Genomic DNA, 27,856 nt, shown 5'->3' on the forward strand with positions numbered 1-27,856 from the left:
TTTTTGTTTAAAATGGAAAGTTTATTTGCTCAGTACACCAAATAGAATGCAAGCACTGTCATGACAAATATACAGAGATATGCAGATCAACATAAAACAGTAATTTAGTTTAAATGAAGGGAAATCTCTTTAAATGTTATGACAACGTACTCCCAAGAAGAATTTTTTTCAGTTAATTATACATTTCAATAAAATAAAGGGTAATGAATTAAGTGGAAGTTAGCTTGTGAATTTTTCTTAAAAATAAAAATCCAACTCTATTAATCCATGCCAGTTAAACACTCTAACTAAATTTCCAATAAGTGCACAAGGAGATGAGTTAGTTACCTTTTTTGCTTGAACAGTCCCGAGGAAAATGGTTACTACAAATACAGCAGGCAAACTGTTAAGACCGACCGATCTAGAACATAGTGTTGTACTACATTTCAGTCTCAAATTGTGCTAAATGCTCATCATTAGATTAGTATGGCACATTTTGGTCCATGATACGGTTTAATGCCAAGACAGATCCCAATTGGTTACAGTGACACACAGATTACTGCTGCTTTGTTTTAAAATGTATATATTGTAAAAAGCCAGGTATACTTCCACATCCAAAGGCAGCTTTTCCCAGGAGGAGTTTACAGGAAGTAGTCTGGGGTGCGCCGGGTAACATGAGGCTCTCCACGACGAGGTGCTGGGTCAAACTGAAGGCTATCAATGGCAAAAATGAAAGCAAACAGTTAAAAGTTTTGACTTTGCAGCCAAACAAATCAATAGAGAACAAGACACTGAGGCACAAAGCACAATCCTCAGTTCCCACCTCTTTCTGAGTTAAGACTGGAAGGACCCTGGGTAAGTCAATGCAGGTGTTCTCATCCATAAAACTCTCTCACAGAGCTATGGTGAAGGTTTAAGCAGACAAGATGTCTGGTTCAGAGTCTGGCATAAAAGGTTTGCAGTATTATCATCAGTTGAATGGAAATAATGAGAGCAAATGTGTTTGTTCTAGATTTTAGGGGAAAAGCATTCAATCTTTCACTGTTAAGAATGATATGTGATTAGCTGTGGGGTTTTTGTAGATGACCTTTATCAGGATGAGAAAATTCCCTTCTTTGACTAGTTGAGTACAGCTGACCCTTGAACAACGTCGGGGTTTGAGGCCCTGACCCTGTGCAGTCAAAAGTCCAGTGTGACTTAGAGCGAGCCCTCTGCATACACGGATCCTCCCTACTTACCTGTGGTTCCAAGGATCCTGTAATACTGTAGTGTTTACAGTACTAAAAAAAAAAAACCCAAATATAAGTGGCCCTGCACAGTTCAGTCTGTGTTGTTTCAAAGGTCAACTGTACTTTCATTATGAAAAATACTTTTTCTGGCTTTACTGAGATGATCATGTGGTTTTTGTCCTTTATTCATATAGTTTATTACAATAACTGATTTTTATATATTTTGAACCAACTTCACATTCCTAGGATAGATCCCACTTGGTCACAGTGTATAATCTTTTTTATATGTTGCTGGATTTGGTTTGTTAATATTTTGTTTCTGATTTCTGCATCTATATTCATAGAGTGTTGGTCTATGATTTTCTTAAAATGTCTTTGATTTTGGTATTAGGGTAATAAAGTCTTCAAAGAATGGGCTAGGAAGTAATCCCCTTCCTTCCGGTTTTTGTAGGGGTTTGTGGAGGACTGCTGTTAATTCCTTTTTAAATGGTCAATTTACCATGAAACCAGTTGGACCTAGGCTTTTCTTTGGAGGAAGTTTTAAAATTATTAATTCAATCTCTGTATTTGTATACAGGTTTATTCAGATTTTCTATTTCTAACTGAGTCAGTTATGGTAGGTTTTGTCTTTCCAGGAATTTGTTCATTTTATCCAGGTTACCTAATTTGTTACCATGCAGTTATTCATTGTGTTCCCTTAAAATTCTTTTTATTTCAGTAAGCCCTGGAGGGATTTTGGTAATATGAGTCTTTACTCTTTTTTTTTTTTTCTTGGCCAATCTAGTTAAGGCTTTTGAATTTTATTGAAAAGAAACAACTTTTGATTTTGCTAGTTTTGTCTAGTTTTTCTACTATTTTGTTTTATTTCCGCTGTTAACTTTATTTCCTTCCATAAGTTTGCACTGGGTTTAGTTTGCTCTTCTTTTTCTTCGTCCTTTATGGTGTAAAGTTAGGTTATGGATTTGAGATCTTTGTTGATTTTCTTTCTTTTTTTCTTTTCTTTTCTTTTTTCTTTTCTTTCTTTCCTTCCTTCCTTCCTCTCTCTTCCTTTCTTTCTTTCTCTCTCTCTCTCTCCTCCCTTTCTCCCTTTCTCTTTCTCTCTCTTTCTTTCTTTCTTACAGAAATTTATTTCTCACAGTTCTGGTGGCTGGAAGTGCCAGCACAGTTGAGTTCTGGTGACAGCCCTCTTCTCGATTCAGAGTGTCAACTTCTAATTCTATCTCGATTTTTAATACAGGTATTTACAGCTGTAAACTTCTCTTCAAACACTGCTTTTCCTGTATCCCATAAGCTTGGTACATTGTTTTGTTTTGTTACACTGTATTTTCATTTTCATCCATCCCAAAGTATTTTCTCATTTCTCCTGTGATTTCTTCCTTGATCCACAAGTTATTTAGGAATGTGTTAACTTCTACATATTTATATATTTTCCAGTTTCCAATTTCATCCCATTGTGTTTAGAGAACATACTTTGTATGATTCCAATCTTGTTAACCTTACTGTGGCTTGGTTTATAGCCTAGCACGTGGTCAGTGCTGGAGAATGTTCCATGTGCGTTTCAGAAGATCCCGTGCTCTGCTGTTGCCGGGTGCGGGATGGGGTGTTCCGTGGATGTCAGGCAGTTATAGTGTCTCTCGAGTCTTCTGTTTCCTTGCTGATCTTCTGCTTAGTTCTGCTGCAAGTGGCACAGTGAAGTCTCCAACTATTATTTTGAATTGTTTCTTTCTCCTTTCAGTTCTGCATGTTTTTGTTCCATATATTCTCCACTGTTCGGTGCATACTGTCTATGATATACTTACCTAATAGTCTGACTCTTTATCATTGTGAAATGACCTTCTTTATGTCCAGTAACAATTTTTGTTTTGAAATCTATTTGGTCTGCTATGTATAGCCAGTCCAGCCCTTTTGTGGTTACTGTTTGCATGGCGTGTCTTTTTTTCACCATTTTACTTTTAACCTATTTCTGATTTTGAATCAAAATTATGTTCCCTGTAGACATTACAAAGCTAGATTACAAAAACAAAAATAACAACCTGATTATCTCTGCCTTGTGACTGCACTGCTTAGATGACTCATGTGCAGTGTTACATATTGATATGACTGGATTGACACCTGCCCCCTCCTTTTTAATATGCCTTTCTTTGTTTCTTGGTTCCTGCTTTAACTGCTTTCTTTTTTAAGTAAAATGTTATTTTTAAAACTATTTAAATTCCTTTAATAATTTAAGTTATTTTTCTTGTTTTATTAGTGGCTGCTCTAGAACTTATAATACACAACTTATGAAATTCTGCTTCAGATTTATAAATGCTAGTGAATTAAGACATATTTACTCCTAGATAGTATATAGGTCCTTTTCATTTCCCTTTTTTTGGCTATAGATGTTATACATAGTATACATGTTACAAACCCCAAGATACATTATTATAATTACTATTTTTATATATTATTATGACCTTAAAGAAGCTGAGAGGAGTGTCTATTTATAGATTCTGCTGCATTAACTTTCTCACTTTTATTTGCTTCATAAGTTTACTTGGATTCCAATTACCATCTGGTGTCACCTCCTCACTCTAGTACAGCTTTGTTCCCACCACCTCCTCTGTGCTGTTACTGTCAAATCTTTCCATATATTACATTGCTTATAAGTTCAAGTACACTACAAATATATCCACATTGAGTCATGAGACTTTTTAAAAAAAATTTTATTCTTTTATTCTCACACCTAAAAGAAATGAGACCCAAAGCTTTTTTCCTCCAGGATGTGGTACTTGAATGCAACTGACTTTTAAATCTGTTAAGCAGGTGCAACTCTTCCACCTTTTACAATTACTATCTGGTGTGTGCAGCTGATTTACTTTCTGGTGTCATTTACTTTCAGCCTGAAGCACTCCCTCTAGTACTTCCTGAATGTCAGGTTGGCCAGCACTGAGTTCTCTCCATTTTTGTTTACCTGGGTCTGTCTGTCTTTCTTTCCATTCATTCTGAAGTTGTCCTGGATGGAACTTGGTTGAGTTTTTATTTTCAGCACTTTGAGTATGTTTTAGTGCCTTTCTGAGATGTCAGCTGATTTTCCTACTGAGGTTCCCTACTGTAAGTCATTTTTCTCTTTTGCCTTCAAGAATTTTCCTTTTAGACTCCCCAGTATTTGGACCATGATGTGTCTGGGTATGAATTTCTTTCAAGTTATCCAAGTTAGAGTTTGCTGAGTTTCCTGAAGGTGCAGATTAATGTTTATCATCAAATAAGAAGAGTTTTCAGTCTTCATTTCTTCAAATATTCTTTCTGCCCCTTTGCTTCTGGAGCTCCTGTTGCACTTATACCACTGTACTTACAGGGGTCCCGCACTTCTTTGAGGCACTGTTCACTTTTCTTTGCTTAGTCTTAGTCTTTTCATTATCTTCAAATTCGCTGATTTCTTCTACTACCTCAAATCTTGTTCTAAGCCCCTCCTAATGAACGTTTCAGTTCAGTTGTACCTTTCAACTCTAGAATTTCCAATTGGTTCTCTTAATAGTTTCTATCTCTTTTTTTGATATCCTCTAATGATTTCAGCACACCTCACTTCAGCTCTTTTTACACATGGTTTCCTTTGGTTCTTCGAACATATTCGTAATGATTATTTTGAAATCTTTGTCTGCTAAGTTTAACATCCAGGCCCCTTGAGAAGCAGTTTCTATTGCCGGCTCTTTTCTTGTGTATGGGTCACACTTTCCTGTTCCTTTATGTGTCTTCTCATTTGTTACTGAAAAACTGGGTATTATATGTAACACACTGTAGGAACCACGGATACTGATCTCCCTGTGGACTGATGCTGTTTGTCTGTTGGTCACTATTTGTTTAGTGACTTGGCTAAACTGTGAGGTCTATTTCCCTCATACTGTGCAGCCTCTGGGGCCCTGCTGAGATTTTAATCTTTTAGCCTGGTTACTCAGAGGCTGCCTCTGGATTGGACCAAGCCACTTATTGATCAAAGGTCATGCTGAAAACCCTCCTTGGTCAGTTAGATCTTAGGGCCAACCCTAATCTAGAATGACCATTGGAAGTGTACATGTCTTGGAGGTTGTTATTCAAAGTTTAAGGAATTTAAGTTTTGGCTCACAATTTAGCCAGGGACTAGTCTCCCATCTCCAGTTAGTTCTGAGATGTGGCAACCTTGGGCATGCACATAGTCTAGACTGTCAGAGATGTATGTGTTAATACAACTTTGAGGAGTTGCTCCAGATCAGAGAAACTTGTTTTTCAGCTGGTGTTTGGTTAGAAATTGTGTTTAAGCCCCTGGTACCAGTGAAGGTTCCACCCTTTGTTGATTAACCTATGTATGAGTTTCCTAGGGCTGCCATAACAAACTGACTTAAAACTAGCACAAATCAGCCGAACTTATTCTTTCACATGTCTGGAGGCTAGAAGTCTAAAATCAGGTGCTACAGGGCGATGCTCCCTCTAAATGCTCTAGAGAAGAATCCTTTTTGCCTTTCCCTGGCTTCTGGTAGCTCCTGCAATCCTTGGCTTGTAGATGCATCACTCCAGTTTGTCTCTGTCCTCACATAGCACTCTCCCTCTGAGTTAAGACCTCATTTTAACTAATAACATCTGCAAAGACCCTATTTCCAAATAATCTCACATTATGAGGTTCTGAGTGGACATGGGTAAACTATCCAGTCCAGTACAATCTATGTGTGGCTTGGAAATGTTTTCAAGAATGCCCCACATGCTATTCTGATTGCTCCTGTGTGGGTACAGCGTAGCATACGCGCACAGCCTTGCCTGCCTTTTTGCTGACTGTGATGCCCACAGGAAACCTCTTCTTGGCACTCTCCTCCCCGGGTTTTACCTGTGAAACTTCTCCTTGCCCTGCCTCTTTTGCGTGTTGCTACTAGTATCAAGGGAGCCATGAGAGCCTTCTTCATTAGCCTCCACCATAACACCTATTATTTTCAACAAAACACTTACTAGGCTGGTAATTCTCGATGCTCTGTTCTAAGTAAGGACAGTCTCTGCAGGCAGCTGAGGAGCTTTTTGTTCTGTGTCTCCTTCTGAACAGAACTTCTATGTCCCTGTTCGGAGGTGCAGGCAGGTATGGTGGCCTACTTCTTAGTGACGTCCTCTATTCTACAGCAGGTGCTGGGGCAAGAACCAGGGCCGCAGCATCCTCTGCCTGCCATGCATGCCTGGTACAGACCCTCCAACCCGGGGGCAGGGGAAGGAGAAAGGAGTCTCAGGCCTACTAATCGCACCCACCAGGAACAGAGCTTCTGTAACCCAGGACCGGGGTAGTTGAGATATGCTGGTACCTGCCTCCCTGGGGAGAAACCACAGCCCTAGACTGGGAACTAGGGAAGGGGAGAAGTCCCATCCCCTTGACCACACCCACCCAGGGCAGAGTGACTGCAGACTAGTTTCTGTACAAGGGGTCTGGAAACAGGGAGGGAACACACTGGGGCTCAAATTCCACAGACTCTGGTGTTATACTGAGAGTTAGCAGATATTCTACAGTAAGTGTTCCTATATTTGCTGTATGCATTTAGGACAAATTCCAAACACTTGAAATAACTGTTTAAAGAAACATTCTCCAGTCCAATGGTTGTTTCTGTTGAGTAGACGGTTTGACGTGTTCCTCCTTCCTCTCCTCCAGAAGCAGAAATCCTTACCTCTAATTTTAATAATCTACATTAAAATTTTCCTCCTAAAAGTGATTACATACAATTGAAATTTAAAGTTACTTACAAGGAATATTTCAAAGTGTCATCCAATTCCATGATAGCAGCCTGGTTCCCACAACGATAACAGTAATTGGGTGCACTGAAAATGGTGACCACGTTCCGATCATGACACCAGTTGTATCCCTGCAGCATTTAAAAAAACAAAATCAGTATTTCAACATAAAATTATGTTGACACAGGTAAGTTTAGAAAACTAAACTCAAAAATTACAAGTATTCTCTGTGGAAATGCAGTCTGCTGTATTCTTACAGGTGTCCATCTTTAACACTGTGCATCTGCACCATATACGCAACTCTGGACGCAGGGTTCTGTTACAGGGAACTCAGTAATTGTATATTTCTGCTTACTCTATGTTTGACATCTTGGCTAGGATGCATTCTCAAATTTTCCTCATAAATTGTGTCAATTTTTGCTTTCTCTATTTTGACTCTTTTACCAGGTAAATATAAATTTAGCTTGATTTCTTCCTAGAGAACTGGGCCTGTTTTCATCATCTCGATACACTTCTGTCTTAGAGCCGTTTCTGATTCATATTATTAGCTGTATTTTGGATAATTATCTAATTAATATACTGATCTACCACTTTCCATGCCCCTGTGGTATCATCATGTTTTAGATAAATCCCAAATAACAGGTGAATTTTAATTATTTATCTAATTTGATAGTCTACTTCAGGAAAGTAAAATTTTTCATTCACATTTCTTATGACTACTGATACAATCAGATTTATCTTTACTGTATGAATTTGTGTTCTTTATTTACCATGCTGTTACACTCCTGCCTCTACTGGTTTAGTGAAGTTTTCTCTAACATCTTGAAGTCACCCCCTACTGTTTTAGAAGGATTATATTCTATTTATATTCCTTTAGTGTTTAAAAAATAGTAACTCCCTAGTAGAGAAATCTGCCAAGCACCACCTCAACTAAGTGATCCAAGTTAACACCACCAGTAGAGGGACAGATCTCAGGACCTGATCTGAGGCACTGAGAAGGATGCAATATCACACTGTGATGCGCCTGCCAAAACATGTACATCTGGAACCGGAAGGAACATCAGCCAGACCACAGATGAAAGGTACTGCTACAAAATACAACTGCTTATAGTGTTCAAAAGTGTCAAGTTTATGCAAAACGAAGAAAATTTGAGGAATTATTTCCACATCACAGGGGACTGAATACACATGATCATGAGTTAGATTATACAAGCACACACACAAATTTTGCTATAAAGGACATTAGTGAGGTGATAAAAATTTAAATAAAGTGTTTAGATTAGATAATAGTACTACGTCAATGAAGACTTCCTGACTGTGAGAACTATTCTGTGATTATATAGTAGAAAACGTTTTTATTTTTACAAAATGTACATGGAAATTTGGAGCACTGTACTTGTGCTGTGTTGGGGTGGGGAGGGGAACAGGAATGGAGAGACAGAATAATAAAGCAAATATTTATGTTTGAGAAATGCGTGTAGGATACAAGTTTTTTGTGTGTGTGTGCAACCTTTCTCTAAGTCCAAATTAATTTCAAAACTGAGTTATAAATTTGTTCTAGCCAACTAGTACTTTCCCTACTTGCTAAAACCAGCCAAGTTTTTTCTCCTTTCATTTAGTCAAGGGAGAAGAATGTTTCTGACATTCTGAGTTATGAAGCCTTATTACAGATACACTTAACTGAAACAGAGATTATCCTACAGGAAAAGGACATACCTCCATTACAAGTTGGTGAGCGCGAGAGACCAGCGTGAGACCGTTGGCATGGTTAAATGTTTCAGAAATATCCTGTCCAAAGGTGTAGCCAGCACCGCGTGGTGAAATACCCCACCCGCCACGATCATCTGGGTCTGACCACAACAGGTCACACATTGGGCCCTGGCCACGAAAATGAAGGACGAGTTATAAACTATTAGCAGGCATAGTCAGCTGATCTCGCTGTTCCACAATGTGGTTATATTCCTTTCTTTTTCACTAAAACTAAGTTTACCTCATGTGGAACTTCTTGTAAACGGTCCAGGGCTCTTATATGATCCAGTGTATCTATGGATGGAGACAGGCCACCGTGGAGGCAGAATATCTGTTTATGAATTAAAAAAAAGGAAACAGATTTGTTTTATTAAAGCTAAAAAAGTTAACAGAGACTAAATAATGGTTACAAATGTCAATTCTAGTAGCTTTTCTTTTCAAAATGTTTAATAGTCACTATGGAAAATTTATAAAATACAACAGAAAAGACAGAAAATACATTTATTTTCTGTGAACATTTAAGTATCTTTATTCTGTTTTTTTCCTTTATAATCCCAGATGTTTTATATAGTATACTTCCCCTTTCTCTGGAATACCATTTCTGTTGGTTACTGCTGACATATAAAAATTTAACATTTCTCTTAGAGCAAAGACCCTACTGATTCCTGTTACTGGTTCTAGTAGTTTTTCAGTTTTCTAAGAGTTTTCTGAGTACATAAAAATATTTTTGCAAACAACATGATTGTTATTTTCTTCCCTATGTTTTTTACCTTGACTAGAACATCCAAAACCAAAATTGAATAAAAAATACAAGTTTTAGAGGGCATTTTCCTCCTGATTTTGATGAGGTTTCTGACGTTTTGCTGATAAGTATAGTCAGTGTAAGTTTCTTTATCCAATTAATGTTATTTTATTTTATTCCTTAATTAAGTTTGAAACAGTAAGATATAGGACACTTTTCAGGTAGTTTTGGTCTGATTTCATTATTTTGTGCCTGTCATGTCTGGTTTGGTATTGGGGTTATACTAGCCTCACAGAGTGAATTTTGAAGCTCTCCATCTTCTCCTAAGCTCCAAAACACAAAAATGTTATGTTCTTTAAAGGTCTGTTAGAATCTGCCTATAAAACTACCTAGACCTAGTTACTCTTCAATTTCTTCTGAGTTTGGCGGTCTGTTTACATTGGTGTAATTTCTTCAAAACAATTTAATAATTAATATTCTGCTATAGTAAGTTTCACCTGTCTTTCACGCTTACTGGAATAAGGCTGCACCTGTTACTGCGATTCCTAAGTGCCTCCATACTTAAAACAGTGATGCCTTGCTTCTCATGCCACATGCTTTACGTGACCTTTCTCTCTTTTTCTAGATCAGTTTGACTATTATGTATTTCTTTTTTATTAGACTTTCCAAAAACTGCTTTTGGCCATATGATCAGCTCTATATTTGCTAGTATCCATTTCTGCTTTTATCTTTAATCCTTTATTTTACTGCTTCATTCTTTGAGTTAAATGTTTATTGCACATTATTTCTTTTCTATTTTTCTATAAAATAAATGTCATTTATAAATATATGCATTTCCTTGCATTTTATCCCTAATTCACATGTGATAGTTTTGGTTTACACCATACTTCCACTTGGTCATTTAGCAATGATTTTTATTTTATGAGTGTCAGAAGACTGTGATAGTTCCCAAGGAGGCAGATTTTTCATTTATCCATTTCTATTTAATTTCTAGTCTAAATTTTGTCCTCTTACTTAGAACCAAGACTGTCACTTAACATATGATATATAAATAGATGGATCAATAGGTGGAAAGAAGAAAATAAGGAACAGGAGGCAGGAAGGTAGGGAAGGAGGAAAGGAAGAACAACAAGGAAATTTGCTGGTCTCAACGCACAGCAAACCTACCCAATTCCCTCTTCTGAAACTTAAGAATAAGGGAAAGAGGCAGCAAAGGCCAAGAGGATGCAGAAAGAATGTCATGTAAATCTAGACCCTAAATTACTATAGTAAATCTTTTCCTACTCTTATCCACCCCCACATACACACCTGTCCATCAACTAAAGCTGTGAGTGGAAGATAATCAAATAGATCTGTAAAATATTTCCAGACATTGGCATTTCCATACTTTCGTAGACATTCATCATAAAAGCCATATACTTGGGTAATCTGTCGGCTTTCGTGGTTTCCTCTCAATATTGTAATGCGTTCTGGGTAACGCACCTGGAAAAAAGCAAAAAGCACGGTATATACGACCTTATTTTTCACTAGTGTTATATTAAGCACATTAAATGGTTCCACTTCCTTAAATGGTTCTTTGTTCTGCTGGTACATTAAATGTTCATTCTTTTTCAGAATAAAAGTTTTTTTGATTCATCAGCAGGTCCTCTTGATGAACCTTTGAAATATTTTTTTATGGTCATCCTTCTTCATTACTATTTATTCACACTACCGTTACTGGAATCCTTACTAACTGATACCTATATTACTATAAGAAAACTGTATCTCCATTATCTTTGTTTCTAATATCTTTTTCATCCTAGTCTTCTCAGTCTTTCCAGAACACTACGATTATTTTAAAGCTGAATGGACACAGAAGATCAGAGACCTGGACCTGAGACAAACTTTCTACAGACTAACCTCTCCCTCCCTTTTAACCTTTATTTCCCACAGGAAAAATGTATTTGCCAACAAAACACAAAAATAGGCCCTGTCAAATCTAGGCTAGATTTCAAATGTATTTATAGTCTCCTTCTCATAACAAAACATACAGACATACTTATGGCATATTCTTTAGTTAGGAAAGTGGTAAGTATGAAAAAGCATCAAATTCTATCAACCAAAAAGCTGCAAATGCATACTTCACACATCCATTACACATCCACACATTACTAAGCCTCCAAAGTATGTCCAACATTAAGCTCAGTGTTCAGAGCTAGGTGCCAGGCCCACACGAACATAATACATGAATTCTGCTGGTTAGGGATTAATTTCACCAAGGAGCTATGAGAAATAATACAAGGGAACAAACCATTATGTGACATAAATAAGGGATGGGAGATTAATTTAGTTTCATGGTAATTTAGAGTAGAAGGAATAAAACTAAAATGGTTGAAAGCTTCATGGAAGCAGCAGGACTCAAGCGGAGTCTTGGCAGAAGGGGTAAGAAATCAGACAGAGTCTGGGAACAGCGAAGTAACAAGATCAAAGTGTTAAATGACAGATTTAACCTGGCAGCATATGCAAGGTAGATTTGTAGAGGTTAGATCTTGGAGACAGAAATACTAGTTACCACATCACTGCACTAATTAAAGTGTGAAGTGATGAAGGTATGGATGGTATGATAGTAAAAATAGAAAAGACACAGGAATAATGGACTTTTCAAGGTGATGTAAGATCAAGTCTTATTTTAAGGGGCTATAAAGTGAATGGATCATAAACTACAACAGATGATATGAAATGCTGCCACTCTTGCCTTTTGCTGGTTTAAAGCTTGGGGAAAAAAAAGAAAACGGCATTTCATTAATCATACCTTTAATGCCACAAGAAGAGTCACAGTCTCCACGGAATAATAACCTCGGTCTACATAGTCACCCATGAACAGATAGTTTGTATCTGGTGATTTCCCGCCGATTCTAAAGAGTTCCATAAGATCATGGAATTGACCGTGCACGTCTCCACAGACGGTAACTGGACAACGAACCTCTTGCACATTTGACTCTTTTGTTAAAATTTCCTTAGCCTGTTTAAAAAATGAAATCAACAATTTAAAAAGATTCTATCACAAATCTGAAGGTATCATTTCTTGTCTATTAAAAGAAAATCAGGAGGAAAAAAAATTACCTGAAATGTACATTATAAAGTTAAAACTAAACCCAAAACCAGATACCACTTTATACCTACTAGGATGGCTTAAAAAAAAAAAAAAAAATTACAAGTATTTTTGAAGATGTGGAGAAACTAGAACTTTCACACACTGTTGGTGGGGATGTAAAATGGTACAACTGCTGTGGAAAACAGCGTGGCAGCTCCTCAAAATTTAAACATAGAATTCCCATATGATCCAGCAATTCCATCCCTAGATATGTACTTAGGAGAAAGGAAAGCTTAACGTTTATACATGTTCATGGCAGCATTACTTACAAAACCCAAAAAGTGGAAACTACCTACATGTCCATTAACTAATGAATGGATAAATAAAATACGGTATTATTCACCCAATGGAATATTATTCAGCAATAAAAAGTATTGATACATGGCTATAACTTTTAAAACATTAAATATAAAATAAACAAAGACCTACTGTATAGCACAGGGAACTATATTCAATTTCTTGTAATGAGGTATAATGGAAAAGAATCTGAAGAAAGTGTGTATGTGTATGTATAACTCAATCACTTTGCTGTATGCTTGAAACTAACATTGTAAATTGACTATACTTCAATAAAAAATATTTTTAAAAAAACATATTAAGTGAAAGAAGACAGTCACAAATGGCCATATATTGTATGACTCCATTTATGTGAAGTGTCCACAACAGGCAAATCTAGAGACAGAAAGAAGATGCAACCCAGGGTTTATTTTCAGGGGTAATGAAAATATTCTAATATTGTGGTGATGGATGCACATGTCTGTGAATGTACTAAAAGTCAGTGAACTATATGCTCAAAATGAGTGGTATGGTATAGGAATTCCATCTCAATAAAGCTGTCTTATTAAAAATAATCATCTTATGTACAAGTTAAAAATATTAATAAAAGTCACAATTATTCAAATTCTTCTATAAACAAACACCTTCTTACACCAATTCATAGCAAGACTTTCAACTTCTTTATTCCAACTACTTTACATTTAATGAGTCAAGTTACTATTCAGAGGCCCCGAAGTATAGAATTTAATATAAACAATGGTAAATTAAATATGCTAACTAAATTCAAGTTCATTACACTTCATCTATCTAACAACTTTGTCAAATGAGAAAAAGAGCCCACAATCAGAAAAAAAAATTTAAAAGGCCTCTGATAAAAGTATATGTACCTCTACACCAACCCACCAAGAGAGTCTCTCAGGCCTTATTCTGGGCCTATTTACATGTTATGTACAAAATCCTAATAATGCCATGTGGTGAGATGTGGTACCTGGCTTTCTGAGCCGTGTGGCACAACCTGGAAATGGGGTGGGTGGGTCTCCTCCCCACGGAATGAACCTTCACCAGGGGGAAGAGGGAAAAAGGAGGGAGCCAGGGAACTATACTGCCCACTTGTCTTTCCTTCCATGGACTTCTCTGAGGTGTGACTTCTTGGGATTTCCATTTTCCTTGGTGTTGGCCACCACAAACCTGGAGTATATGGTGAATAAAGAGGGGCAATGACTAGAAAAATCTGCTTCTCTTCCATCGATGAGACTGGCAAAAATGAAAACTATCCACTGTCAGCAAGGCTATTCTAATGCCCTACAGGCAGGAATGCACATCACTGGAAAGCACTTGATAGTAGCCAACAAAATGTAAACTCATCTGAGGTCAAGACTGCCTAACCTCAATATCCACTATTCTCTTCCTTCTCAATAATTTAAATAAATGTACTCAAGAGAGCCATGCTCCCAGCTAAAAGACTACATTTCCCAGTTGTCTTAGTCAAGTTCAGGCTGCTGTAACAGATACCAGACTAGGTGGCTTAAACAACAGAAATTTATTCCTCAAGTTCTGAAGGTTGGGAAGTCCAAGGTCAGGGTACTGGCTGCTTGGATTCCTGGTGAGGGCCCTCCTCCTGGTCTGCAGAGGGACAACTTCCTGCTGTCTCCTCATATGGTATCAAGAGAGAAAGGCCATCTCTCTAGCATCTCCTCTGATAAAGGGCACTGCTCCCATCCGTGAGGGTTTTACCCTCATGACCTATTACCTACCAAAGGTCCTCCTCCAGGTACTCTCACACTGGGAATGAGGCATCACCATGCACTGTGGGAGTACACGGCACCAGCTTCGCATGCAGCTATGAATGGCTGTGAGACTAGGTTCTTGTCAGCAAGACAGACTCCCTTCCCGATCACCAGAACCTGTATTTATTACCTCACGTGAGAAAGATGTGATTAAGGATCCTGATGCGAGGAGCTTATCCTAGATGATCCCAACAGGCCCTAAATGTAACTGCATATATCCCTGTAAGAGAGGCACAGGGAGTTATGAGACAGACACACAGACAGAGAAGCCAAGTGAAGACAGAGGCAGACTGAAGTGAAGCAGCCAAGGAACGCCAGCAGCCAGCAGAAGCTGGCAGAGGCAAGGCATGGATTCTTAGAGCCTCCAAGGGTGTGTGGCCCTGCTGACACCTGGATTTGGGACTTCTGGCCCCTAGAGCTGTGAGAGAATAATTTCTGTTGTTTTAAGCCATCCAGTTTGTAGTAACTTGCTATAGCAGCCACACAAAAAACTAATACAGCAAGATGTCTGGTTTCCTGGTAACTCTGTAGAGCTGCCATATTGCCCCTGGGCTGTGTATCTCTGGGTTTTCCCGTACACAGCAGAAATACAAACTGTGACCTGGTCAAGCCTTTATTATTTTGAATCTTCTGTTATGCAAACCAAACCTAAGGCTAACTGATACACGGTTACACTACTGGACCAAGCAACTCCACTGCTAGACATCCACACTATGAATAAAATCAGATACATATGTATGTTTATAAGTAAAGGAATGTTTGCTTTTTGGAAACTATAAATGTGTACTAGATAGTTAAGAAAAGAAATACGATACATCTATAGAATGGAATACTAAGTAGACATTAAGAATGTTACAGAAGTGTATCCGACATACTGGGTATGTGATATGTAAGTAAAAAAGGCAAGCCACAAAATTGTAAGACCATCTGTCCAGTAAGGAAAACTGTCTAGGATTTCCACACCAAGGAGCTGCTCTAAACAATTTTTAGATATAATCGTGTTAGGTTCTTCAAACAGCTGGTTCAGATCACAGGGCCAAAGCATTTACAGCAGAGTCAGTCAAATCAAGCCAAAGCATTAATGCACTGGGAGCAAATACAAAGTCCTTAATAGAAGAACCAATTTACAGAAAGTAAATCCCAAAGTGAAAAGGATCCTAGTATAATAGCTGAAGATGGAGAAAACAATTAGCAGAGGTCTTTCAAGAGCAACACAACCTCCTGCAATGGAACTAACAACTGGAAAAAGTCATGGCAACAAGCTTAAAAATGAATAGCATCATTATGTCATCTGCTCAGCAAGCTTCAAGTAATGTGTTTTTCAAGTCAAATGAGAACAAATAACCAATATTTTGCAGAAATATTTAAAATAGAATCCTCAAGTCATGTAACATGAAGAACTTAACAAGCTAATTCTATTTTAAAAATCCACTAAAGGAAACATTACCAAAAACAGGAAAGATTTAATATGTAGTACCCATACAGGACAAGAGGCAGCAGGTTGATAAAACTGTTCGCTCTGATGTGCGCCATACATAGCAATCGCCTGACATATCAAAATATTCCTGAAAAATAAGGTTCATGTATTCACGTAACACACATTGGTCAAGCGTCTGCTACAGGTCAGCCACCAGAGATGAAAAGAACAGGTAAGCTCTCCTCCTCAAAAGTGCTGGCTTTGACGGGCTCAACCCAACAAAATAGAAACTCCTGTGTACACAAAGATAAAAAGCCTGGGAAAACACTTACAGTACACGAGATAACAGAATAATTTCGACATCTGTAGTATAAAGATATTTGTAGAATAAATTATACTATGCCTCAAAGATAACTGATTTGGTCAATCCTAACTAAGAGTCCACATTTTTGAGAAGCCCAAGAAACTGTAAGACTGAGAATATAAAGCTCTGAATTATTCTTTGTTTAAACTGTTAAATGGAAGGCTTTTAACTATTTTTACGCCAGGTGACTTAAAATGTAATTTAGTTATATTTTCTGTATTTTAACACCAGAAAGTTAATTTTTAAGTCTAGGTAAGGAAATTTTCTACATCAATGGCTTTATTACTTCTCAAACTTGTCATAGTGAGGCCATGAAGTTTTGTTGAGAAACTGCTTTTATTCACTTACTATACTGATAAACGAATTAAAGAAACAGTTCTCAAAGTGTGACCCAAGGGCATGTTCAAATGTAATGGATTTGCTATTGCTGTTTTTGAAGAAGTAATAAATATTTTTAAAATTTCAGTTTTAATTGCTAGTAAATATTGATAATACACTTCACATAAACACAAGCTCTTAGAGTCCTTAAGTTTTAAGAGTATAAAGGGGTCATGAGACTATCCTGATGCGTCTGTTCTGGTGACCTTCATGTAACATGACAGGGCAAGCTGGTTCACGTCACTACAAAGAGATGGATTCTTATTCACTTCAGCCTGTTTTCAGTAGGACTCTTTCGTCCTATTACACCAGTCCAAAATGCTGATGGTAGATTGTGTAAACCAGTCACAACCAAAGCCTGTATGCACACTGTCCGAATCACAGAGAAAGTCAGCCTCTCTCCAGATTATCTATGCCAATTGGATGCACCTAGGCCAGACTTACTGTGAAGTGTCTCTACGCAGTAGGGACAATGGCAAGTCCTGCCCCCCCACAGGTGTTCTCTCCAGTGATCTAACATGTTTCTAAGGTATGATTTTGACTGTGGCTCCAATTTCTAATTTCTGTAAAATTTCCAAGCCTAGTTCTCCAGCTTTCCTTTTGATTCTAGGCTACTAAATATTCTTCTAACAAATGACATTTCTGCTTAAATCAGCCTAGCAGATTTCCTAAGTTATGAAGAATGTAGTCTGCATGTGTCTTCTCTTGGCCTGTATCTAGTTACAATGAGATTATATGTACAGAAGTCCTCCAGAAAAATGAGTTCTCCCAATTCAAATCTAATCGTGTAAACCTAACACCTGTATACCTTCAGTGTCTTCATTTAGACCAGGCATCTATGAGTCCGCACCCCTCTAAGAAATGGAGTCTTATATTCCACATGTATAATCTGGAAATAGCTATTCTTTTCCAAATTCAGTTTCTTTAATGGTTGATTCTTAGCTGTGTGGTGAAACACATTATCTTCTTATCATTATAGTACTGCAATATCTTTTTTTCAGGGAGGAAGAGAAGGCTTAGACTGTGGGCTTATTCTTCTCACTTAAAGAGAAGCCCGCACGCAGGCACCCTGCATTGGTGCAGCGCCTCCAGGGCCACCAGGGCAGTGGGCTCTCCCTTTCCCTTCTTGCCATCCTCAGTGAACAGAACTGCCGCCTCGTGGTCACAAAATGGGGGTGCATCCATGGGCACTGCACAAGGGGCAGAAGGGGCACAAGGCCGCAGGGCACACCAGTCTGGTCTCCCATTCACAGAGCTTTCCCAGGAGGCTCACTGGCGGGCAGAGACACCTCCTCCCTGCTGCCCCAGGCAGTCACTGGGAAGGGGCTAGAATCGGGAGAACTGCTACGAGGTGTAATTCCAATCAGAACTGAAGGGAATTTGAGGGGTTATCAAGCATCTCCTACAGGTCTGACAAGCAGCTCTGAAATGCCCAAGATCACAAATGGAACAACATTTTTACCAAGTTTATTCCATGAGATAGCTTCCCAGTTTTCTTCAGGAAAAAAAAACCAAACTGATGACCACGAATCATTAGAGTTCAACTGGACCTGATGTCTTCTATTTATTATGAAAAAAAAACAAAAAAACAAAAAAAAACCCCCGACACTCAGCTGATGGTTCTAACTCTAGAAAGGAGATCTATTCACATACAACTACTATCATTACTATCATAAATATAGAAGTAAAAAGCACCAAAATGTAAATATTATCCAATTCAACTGTTCTTTTAAGGACATATGGTTATCTTAACCCAGCACAGGTTTTATAAAACTATGAGGATGGGTTAAGATATGTGATATACAGTGTGAGTGTGTCTGCTTTACAATAATACTTCCTGAGCTTTTATCTACATAGTAGTGAAGAAAGTACTTTGTCAGGCCAGACCCGTGCCCTCCTCCAATATTTTCATCTTTACTCTACAGACCCCTGATGTTTTAAAATACTTGATTTATAACTTGAACCCTGTATTATAAAGTGATCTCACTGTGAGAGCACTCTGGCTTGCCTTCAAGGAAAGAACGTGCTGGCTCGGCAGATGTAAGCATACAGCTCACCTGGTATTTGGAATTCTCAGTGTAAAAGCCTTTGTGTGTCATGAGTCCTCAGGACTATCCCCAGGTCTGGTGGTGACTCACAGAACATCTACAGAACTCAGCGTATAGTCCTACTCATGGCTATGATTTATTACAGCAAAAGGACACAAAGCAAAATTAGAAGGAAAAGGCACACAGGGCACAGTCCTGAGTAAATCAAGTGCAAGCTTCAGGAGTCCTCTCCCAGTGGAGTCACACAGGATGCACCTAATGCCTGCAGCAAGGAGTTGTAACAACACATGTGACATCTGTTAGTTACGGGGAGGCTCCTTAGAGACTCAGGGCCCAGGATTTGTAACTGCGAGCCAGTCACATAGGGACCCTCTGCCTAGCATGTACCCAAATTCCAAACATCAGAAGGAGAGCACGTGCTCAGCATAAATCATATTGTTTGCATAAACAGTTTAGGCAAAGTGAGCCATCCTTAACAGAGAATGGTGGGAAGCCTCCTCAAACCCAACCTTCCAGTCACCAAAGGCAACCCTGAAACAAGGCCTTGCTGCACTGGGCTAAGTGCCGCTATGCGAAGTCTTTTCTGTACACCGTGTACTTCTATGTGTAATTCTCGTGAGTGTTTTTAATGTGACTAAGCACCCAAAGTTTAATTATCTCTAGAAGTGTAAGAGCAAGTTTAAACCTGTAAAGTGAAGGATTGTGGTGATGCTAAATGCCACTTGGCACAGATGCATCCAGGCAGAAAGCTGCTTTTACTGCACACGTTGGCTGTGTACCTAGCTATTCAAACTTGTTTCCTTTCCTACCCATTTAAAACATATTCTTTCCTGCTGCTATAAAATCAAATCTACCTTAGGAGGAGAATTGAGAAAATGAAACTATGGGAGTGACATTCACATAAATACTTAACTTTCTCCCACCCATGTTTTAAGAATACAGACTACGTAAATGTCAAGTCTCCCCTGCCTCTCAACAGGTGACATTCAATTTCTATTTTTGTGCTGGTGCCTACTGCCAGAGTCATAATACCAAAAAGTTACCGTATTTGGTTTGGCAGAGCCATTATACAAATTCTTTTCTTTCCCCTCTACTTACACGTAAATAATCTGCTATAAAACATTAGAGATTACCTCTTACTCCTAGGAAAATTCATCTAGAGAAAGCCATAGAACAGACTGACCTCTGAAACAGATGAGATTAAAATGAAGTTCTAAATCCTACAGGCTAGGTTAAGTAAGTGGGGTGGCCTGTCCGCCTATAGTTACAAGGTTCTTCCATAAATGAGAATTGATCCTTTTTTTCTTTTTCAAATACAAGGAAACAAACCTTTCCTTTCAACTAGACAACAGTTAAATGTCTGTATGCCAAGCAATGTCCTGACACTGGAAACACAAATAAGCATAAATTATATACTCTGCTGAATTTAAGAATGAATGAGGTGGTGTATATATGGACACAGGCCAAGATACCTTGTTTGGTTAAAACAAAGTTTTAGGATATTGTAACTGTGACCCCATTTTAATAAAAATAATACACCACAAACATCCTCCCTACCCTGCAAAACAGTGTTTTGCACACGGAGAACCTCTGAGGTGGGGGGACAGTGGGTGGGGACGGGGGGTGTGACAGCGGAGCATATGCTTTCCCCTACATTTCTGAGATGCTCAAATTTTTAAAAAACATGTATTACTTTTTCAATCTGAAAAAATTACTTTTAAAACCTCAAAACAAATTCCAGATGGCAATAACTTAATTACAAAAACCACAGTGCTATATTCATATACTGGAATTTTATTCTGTCACAAGAAGGAATGAAGTACTGACACAAGCGACAACATGGAAGAGTCTTCAAAAGATCATGCTGAGTGAGAGAAGTCAGACACGAAAGATTACATGTGATCCCATTTATATAAAGTGTCCAGAACAGGGTAATCCATGGAGACAGAAAGTAAACCAATGCTTACCAGAGGGTGTGGGGAAGGGAAAATGGGGAGTGACTGCTAATGGGCACTGTATTTCTTTTCTGGGGTGGTGAAAATGTTCTGGAATTGTATGGTGGTGATGGTTGCAAAACCTTATGAATGTACTAAAGTCACTGAATTGTACACTCTACAGGATTACTTTTATAGTATGTGAATTATATCTCAATTTTAAAAATTGTATGAGGGAAAACAAACCCAAAAGTAAATATGAAATAATGTTGCTGCTCAGTGGAGTTAGAACAAAATTTTCTAGTGGATCTGAGTTCTACCCAGTCATCTCTCTTTAACACAGGCAGTTTTCATCTGCACAGTTCCTATATGCATGAATTTCACTTACCACTGCGAAACACCAGGCCCCCAATGTGGTTCAAATGTGAGTAACTACAGTATACTTACTGTGAGTCATTACATAAAGTAAAATTTGGCTGCCAGTATACAGATCATTACATAATAAAAGGTGTGTCTCATGATCGAAGACCAATCACATCACTTCTTTCAAAGTCTGTTAGTGATTGGTCAGAGCACACCTGTTACTAGGTTCACACCCAGACTGCCAGCGATAGTTCTTCCAATAATAAATTCATGTGATGTTTTACAAAAATAGACACTCAAAAGAGGGATTTGGCCAGTAAATGGTAAAATTATAGCAATGAAATGAAGAGCGATAATGCTGAAAATGAAATTCAGATGAAAAGTGCAGAGAAGAGGCTGGCTCAGTGTGGGAATATTCACTGCTGTGGCTGCAGGGATGGTAGATGTAAAGAAGAGAAATAAACACCAAGAGTCTTAGCATACACTACAAAGCAGCCTTTTCCAAAATGTAATCTGGAAATTTCTACCTCAAAATACCTGTGAAGCTCTTTTAAAATGATTTTTGGACCTGCCCAAGACAATCACTCTGTCGCTGGGATGGAGTCAAGGAGCCTGAACTTTGCTTTTTTCCAAGTGATTCTTATGTACACTTAAAGTTTAAGGAAAAGCTGGACAGTTTTGACTACACAAAAATGCTAAATCTTGTAGAGTCTTTTTTTTAAAAGGGAAAGAATGTTTAAACATTTAAAGATGGCCACCTTTCTCCATTTTCAGAGTTTACAGAATCAAGAAAAATGTTATGAAATTAAAACAAAAAAGCCAACTCAATTCACAGGGAAAACCTCATATCCTGCCAATTTCTTGGTTCTGATACATCTACATACGTTCTCTTCAGGTATTTTGGTATTATTTTTACACATTTATATATTGTCCATTAAAGTTCTTGTCACCTAAAGTATGTTACAGAGTAAAAACCTGTTAGTGAAGAATTAACCTTACTCAAAAAGAGGTCTGATCTTTGCCCACGGCCACAGGGAGGTGATAGCTAGGTCCCAAGTGTCCTGCTTGAGGAGTCTTTGCCTGGGGGCTCTGGGTGACCCAGCATCAGCTCTGCCTCGTGGAGGAACTTCTTGGTTCTTAGATTAAACACATCAGCCCCTCCTGAACTCCACCACATGTGTCCCTTGGCTTGGCTGATCTTAATCTGTATTCTTTCCCTGTAATAAACTGTAACTGTGAGTTTAATAGCTTTCAGTGAGTTCTGAGAGACTTCCTATGAGTTATTGAAATAAAGCGGTTTTAGGAACCCACTGAGCTTGCAATTGTTGCCAAAAGTGAGGGCTGTCTTGGGAACTGTGTCCTCTAACTCCTGCCATATCCTTTTTGATCACAAAAGTAAGTCACATTATGAAGAATTTGAAAGGTTTCCTCTGAGCACTCTATTAAAAGAGCCTCTGGAACCCAAGCCCATCACTCTCCCCATCTGTTTTTGCTTCCTAGCAAGAATCACTGACTGACATTGTATGAAAGCTGTTAACCATCCGTCTCCGCTTCTGTTCACAGCTTAATCTCCAGCCCCTGCACTGGACATAGCTAGTCTGTGCTGAGTTTCTGATGGAAACCATTCACTCAGCCACTGCTCTCTTCTCGCCCTCACTTCCCACAGAACAAGTCCTCCTCTGCTACTGGAGGAGCAAGGGAAGACTGCCCGGAATCCACTCTGAGTACCCATCAGCCAGGGCACAAATATCACAAGGAGAGCAAAGGGAGAGAAACTTTATAATGATTTCACTCTCTATAAAATGGGAAGAGCAAAATTAAACTACAGCCTATACACTGTACCTTGCACATTAAAAAAAATCCAATTCTTTGCTAAAAAGTTAGTTCAAATAAAGTTTCATCTAAGACTGAACAGGCGGGGACACAATTTCCCCCATTCCATTCTCAAAAAATGACTTTCTTTATAAAAATACTATTTAATAGATTTTTAATGGAATTGTGCATATTTTTATTATACAAAGTGCTACTGGAGTACAAGTCAGTAACCTCAGGTCACCTCTGAAGACTGTCATTTAATTCTTTTGATCACAAAAGTATTTCAAAGGACAGCTTGCAGGGGACAATAAACTGTCCCAGATTCCAAGAGACAGCAAAGCAAGTGTAAGCTTGAGCTCCCCCATCCCCTAGGAAGTATCCAGAATGCACAGACCTCGTTCCCCGGGGTAACCTGATTATTAAAGACATTTAGACCTAAAGAGCAATGTGCAGGAAGTTATCAGACACCTTTTTGGTCATTAATAAAGGGAGATTACGAAAGAAAAAGACTTCTTTTTGCAAGATGTTTTAAAGATTAGGTTCACATTTCACTACATTTACATGAAGGAAAATTACAAGGAAATCAGTTCAAAACAATTCAGAATTCTTATACAAGTAGACTCAAATTTCTCAAACACACTAGATGACGCTGGTGATTTTAATGCCATTCTTCGCAGAAAAACTAAGTTCAGAAAATAGATAAAGCTTATATAGTGTAAAATACAGTGACCAATTTGGCATTAATTTTATCTTCAATTTCTGGCATTTTGGTTTCCTTTTACCAAAGAGGACTTCATCCTCCAAGTCCTTCATAGCATTTATCCTGAGAAAGATTGAAGGAAAAATTTCTGCAAGATCTTCAAAGCAGGATAAAAGGCATATGTTGCAAATGAAACTACTCCAGTAAAAACAGTTTATAATCTAAGCATCTTCACTTTATCTATCTACGGACATGATTTTACACATCATATGTACAATCAATGAAACGATTTTTAAAACTCTGCTTTCTAGTCATTAGCAGTAGTTTGTGCTAGTCCAGTTTGTGTAGTTTATTTACCTGTCTGCTATGAAAGGTTGGCTTAGGTAACAGTGGAAAATGACAATTTGTTCAGTCAGTAAAACTGGGTTTTGAGCTCATGTTCCACTGTAATCATGTCATTCTTTGCTACAGTAAGAAGGAAAGGAGCTACTTTCTATCTTTATCACTGCACTTTATGCTGTATCAACCGGCCACCTGAGTTGACACCAATTCTTGCTCAAGGGAACTTAAAATGAAAGTAATAGGCTTTTTGGCTATTAAGACCACCATTTTTTAACTACCAGATATTAAAGAAAAGTAACTGAGAGATTTTTCTCGACTCACAAAAATCATTCCTTTCTACCAGGATCTAATCTTCTCTTAAGACGGTTTTAGGCACTCAGGAATTTAAGCAGGCTTTTTTACATTAATGAAATAAGTAATATCCTAAAGATATTTCTGCTTATTTCAAGGCTGAGGCCAGGATTCAAAAATATATCCATTAGTCTAATATAAAATTTACACATTTATCTACACAAACCTAAAAATTACAAACATCAGAATAGACCTGCTAGCACACAAACAGGCTAAATTTCCCTTCCTAATTCGAATTATCAACACCAAAGTTCTTCAGTACAAAAAAAAGTTTATCAGGTCAAAGTGCCTAAAAAATTTCTCTTCCTGAGACTCTACCAAGAGTTAAATATAGTGCTAATCACAGTCCTGAACCGTGCCCAACTGGCCCTCCAGGCTCGCTGCTACCGCGGCTGCGGAACGTACAATCAGCTTCAAAACTCAATTGCTAACTTAAGTTCCCGGTAAGAGCCAGCCTTCTTAGAAGACATGCCTCAATATTCTATGCAAACCACTTTTATCTAGACAGAAATTAACCTGGAAGGCCAGAAACACCATACATACCCATATTTTTTGTACTTATTCTTCAGTTGACATTAGGACAGTTTTGGCCACTACCTCAAAATAGAGCTTTCTCCAGTACCACTTAATTTCAGCTGACTCCTCTGGATTTTAGGCAATTTGCATTAGAACAGGAATTTAATTTTGAGGGAGAAACCACTACCATATGATGTAACTTTCTATAGAATAATTTTTCCAGTAAATTCCAAAAACCCATATATTATTAAAAATAAGAAACTAAAATCTAGTCACAAAGAATTAAACAGAAAGATGATATTTACAATTAGGTTTGACTTTTTATTTTTCTCTTATATTCTTTCTACATGCCTGCCATTCTTGATATGGAAGGGTAGAGTGAGTATCAAGTAGAACGAGTATTAAGTAGACCACATGAGGAGTAAAGTGACTTCACAAAATTACTACTGATCCCAGTACTCTGTGTTTCAAATAACGGTGACCACAAGAAATAATGAAACTGTACTTTTCAGAGTTCTGTGGTCACTATAGCAAACAGAAAACCTCTTTTAAAAGTACATTCTCCACAGAGAAGTCCTATCAGCACATGTATTTATTTTAAAAGAAAACGGGATGACATTTAAAATGAGATAAAATAGCTATTTTTATTTTTAGCTTTTCTTCATTTAATACTCAGAGTGCTAACTTCTTGTTGGGACTTAACACCAGTAGCATCTTAAATCTTAACACAACCACCCGAGGAGATCAGCAAAAACTATCATGCCTGTTTCACAGATAAGGAATCAGAGGTGCAAAGAGACTGGCAGTCATCAAGCTGTGGAGCCTGGGCTGGAACTCCAGCTGGCTACCATTATAAATAACACCGCACCTGGCAGGACAAGGGAGGGTAGAGGTAGGAATATAAAATGGGACTCCAGACTAAGGTCACAAGACAGAGTCCACACACCACAGCTGGAAGGGGGCTGCCACACTAAGCACTTCTCAGAAGGTAGACAGGAGCACTGTCTCACTTCTCCAGCCCACGGGCGACCCCATCAGAGGGGTGGAGGACAAAGATAAACGCACAAATGTTCAAAGAGAAAAGTGGGTTAAGATACAAGATTAAATACACTTCACAGGTCGTAGGGATTGGCAGTCCAATTTATCTAGGAGCTGAAACCAACAAAATCTCTCAACATACGAAAGCTTCCTCAAGTGATTAAGACTCAAGTGTGACTGAGCAGGGGTACAATATTCTTCTCTAGGAAGACATTTAAAAATTATTAGAGTCAAAGGGAAAAACTGATTCAACTACCAACTCTGTCCATAATTCAAGTCTGTATCTTCTGTTCATAGTGGGGTTACCTGACTCAGCTAATTTCAGAACTGGATATTTCACTTGACACTAGAGCCTGAGAGAGTGAGCAATTTAAATAAAAATGATATATTTTAAGACATGAAATTACAGGTTATCACCCAAGAAAACTGAATGTCGAACTTGTGATCAGTAAACAGTTTCAGAAAGACAGATACCATTTGCTCGGCAGTTCTACTTACAGAAATAAACTCTCCTGTGCTAATAAATAGTTATTTAATATATAAAGCCCTAAACAACATTACACTTAGTTGAATTTCCTATTTTAACTTAATATTAGCTATTACTTCTCCGTTCCTAAGATGCTTAATTTTAAGAGTATAAACAATACAGACAAAACCTTTTTCTTCTCCAGTGTTCTTCTGAGGCATCCTAACTTTCAAACACAAGGATCAAGAAAGTCTTATGGATTATGGTTTAAAAATACAAGCCAACCCAAGAGCATTAAAGAATAAATAACTTCGTTACTCCTTCATATAGGACCTTTTTACATAAAAATGTATAGAAATTATTTAGTCCAGACTGCAAGAGATAAATGAGAAAAAAAAGATGAAAAGTCGAAATAATGCCAGTGGCTAAGAAAACAATGGATACAGAATTCAGAAAGCCGTCTAAGATCATACAATCAAGAGCGACTGTAAACAGTTAACCACCTACATATTTTATTACGTTTGGGATGGGGGGGGCTTTACATATAATAGAAGTGGAAATAACTTTCTGAAAAGTGCTACCCCGCACGAAACACGCATATCCCATTTATCATTTCAGGAAATCACTGTTGCCAAACTTAAGACTTGCCGTCTTGTTTCTGAAAATCAACATTTTTGCTTCCAAAGAGCTTCTCAACGTGAAGACCAGTCACCATCTGTTTCAACCAAAGTCAACTTCTATTTTAAAAATCAGTCTGCCATCACACCCACCTCTCTACAAACAAACGCCTGACACATTCCAACTGAATGATTTTTGAAGGGCCGAGTCACCTGAGAAAAAGCCTACGTTGATTAACAAGTGCGTAGATGTTAACAACATCCTGGTTCATTTTCGGTGCAGTTTCAATTACGAGGCCGCATTAGATTAATCTGTCGGCCAGCTAAAGCGCCGGGATTGCTAGTCTGCACGGGAAATGCTCGGGTGTCAGCAATCCTCCAAAGAGCGTCGGCGACCCCAACCACACTTAGGGCGTGGGTTCCTAGTGCCGCGCTTCCTCCGCCCACCGACCCCAGACCCCCGAGGCTTGGACGGGGAGCGACCGGTCGGGGTCGGGGCTGGGTCCGGAAGGGGTCGTGCAAGGGCCCGGCCCCGCCCCGGGGAGGCTGCGGGAGCAAGAGACGCAGCCCCGCGAGTCCCTCAACCGGCGCGCTGGGCACAAGGCGGGCAGCCCGGGAAGGGAGGAGAGGGGAGGGGCTGGGAAGGGGGGGGGGAAGGAGGGGTCCCCGCCCCCAGCCAGCCCGGCGCTCCCCTCCCGCTTCTCTCCCCTTTTCTCTCCTACCTTTTCGCACAGCGTCCGCACTTGGTTCTCGTTAAGCTGTTTACACTCGTTCAGCTGCTCGACCCACTGGTCCAGCTCCTTGGTGAACGCCTTGTCGTCCATGGCGGCCCGAGTCCCTCCGCCTCCGGCCCCCCTCCCCACCCCCGCCCGTCCCCGGCCCGGGCGCCGCTCCCCTCGC

The 27,856-nt window shown here is 38.7% G+C and overlaps 1 protein-coding gene across 1 annotated transcript; it reads right to left on the reverse strand.

Annotated features, from left to right (window-relative positions):
* On the reverse strand, positions 1-27,856 carry PPP2CB (protein phosphatase 2 catalytic subunit beta). The gene is made up of 7 exons (XM_074353528.1): positions 27,679-27,856; positions 12,203-12,412; positions 10,720-10,893; positions 8,911-9,000; positions 8,637-8,798; positions 6,933-7,051; positions 1-693 (listed from the first exon to the last, which is right to left on the reverse strand). Exons 1-7 carry the CDS (start codon positions 27,778-27,780, stop codon positions 621-623), a joined length of 930 nt encoding a protein of 309 aa, XP_074209629.1. The 5' UTR covers positions 27,781-27,856; the 3' UTR covers positions 1-620.

Source organism: Camelus bactrianus, chromosome 26, assembly GCF_048773025.1.
Source record: "Camelus bactrianus isolate YW-2024 breed Bactrian camel chromosome 26, ASM4877302v1, whole genome shotgun sequence".
Taxonomy (NCBI): Eukaryota; Metazoa; Chordata; class Mammalia; order Artiodactyla; family Camelidae; genus Camelus; species Camelus bactrianus.

Coding starts and splice junctions, on each gene's coding strand:
- PPP2CB (XM_074353528.1), bottom strand. CDS start 27,780: ATGGACGACAAGGCGTTCACCAAGGAGCTGGACCAGTGGGTCGAGCAG. Junction 12,413..27,678: donor TGCGGACGCTGTGCGAAAAG/GTAGGAGAGAAA, acceptor TTTTTTAAACAG/GCTAAGGAAATTTTAACAAA. Junction 8,799..8,910: donor TACAAGAAGTTCCACATGAG/GTAAACTTAGTT, acceptor TTTCGTGGCCAG/GGCCCAATGTGTGACCTGTT.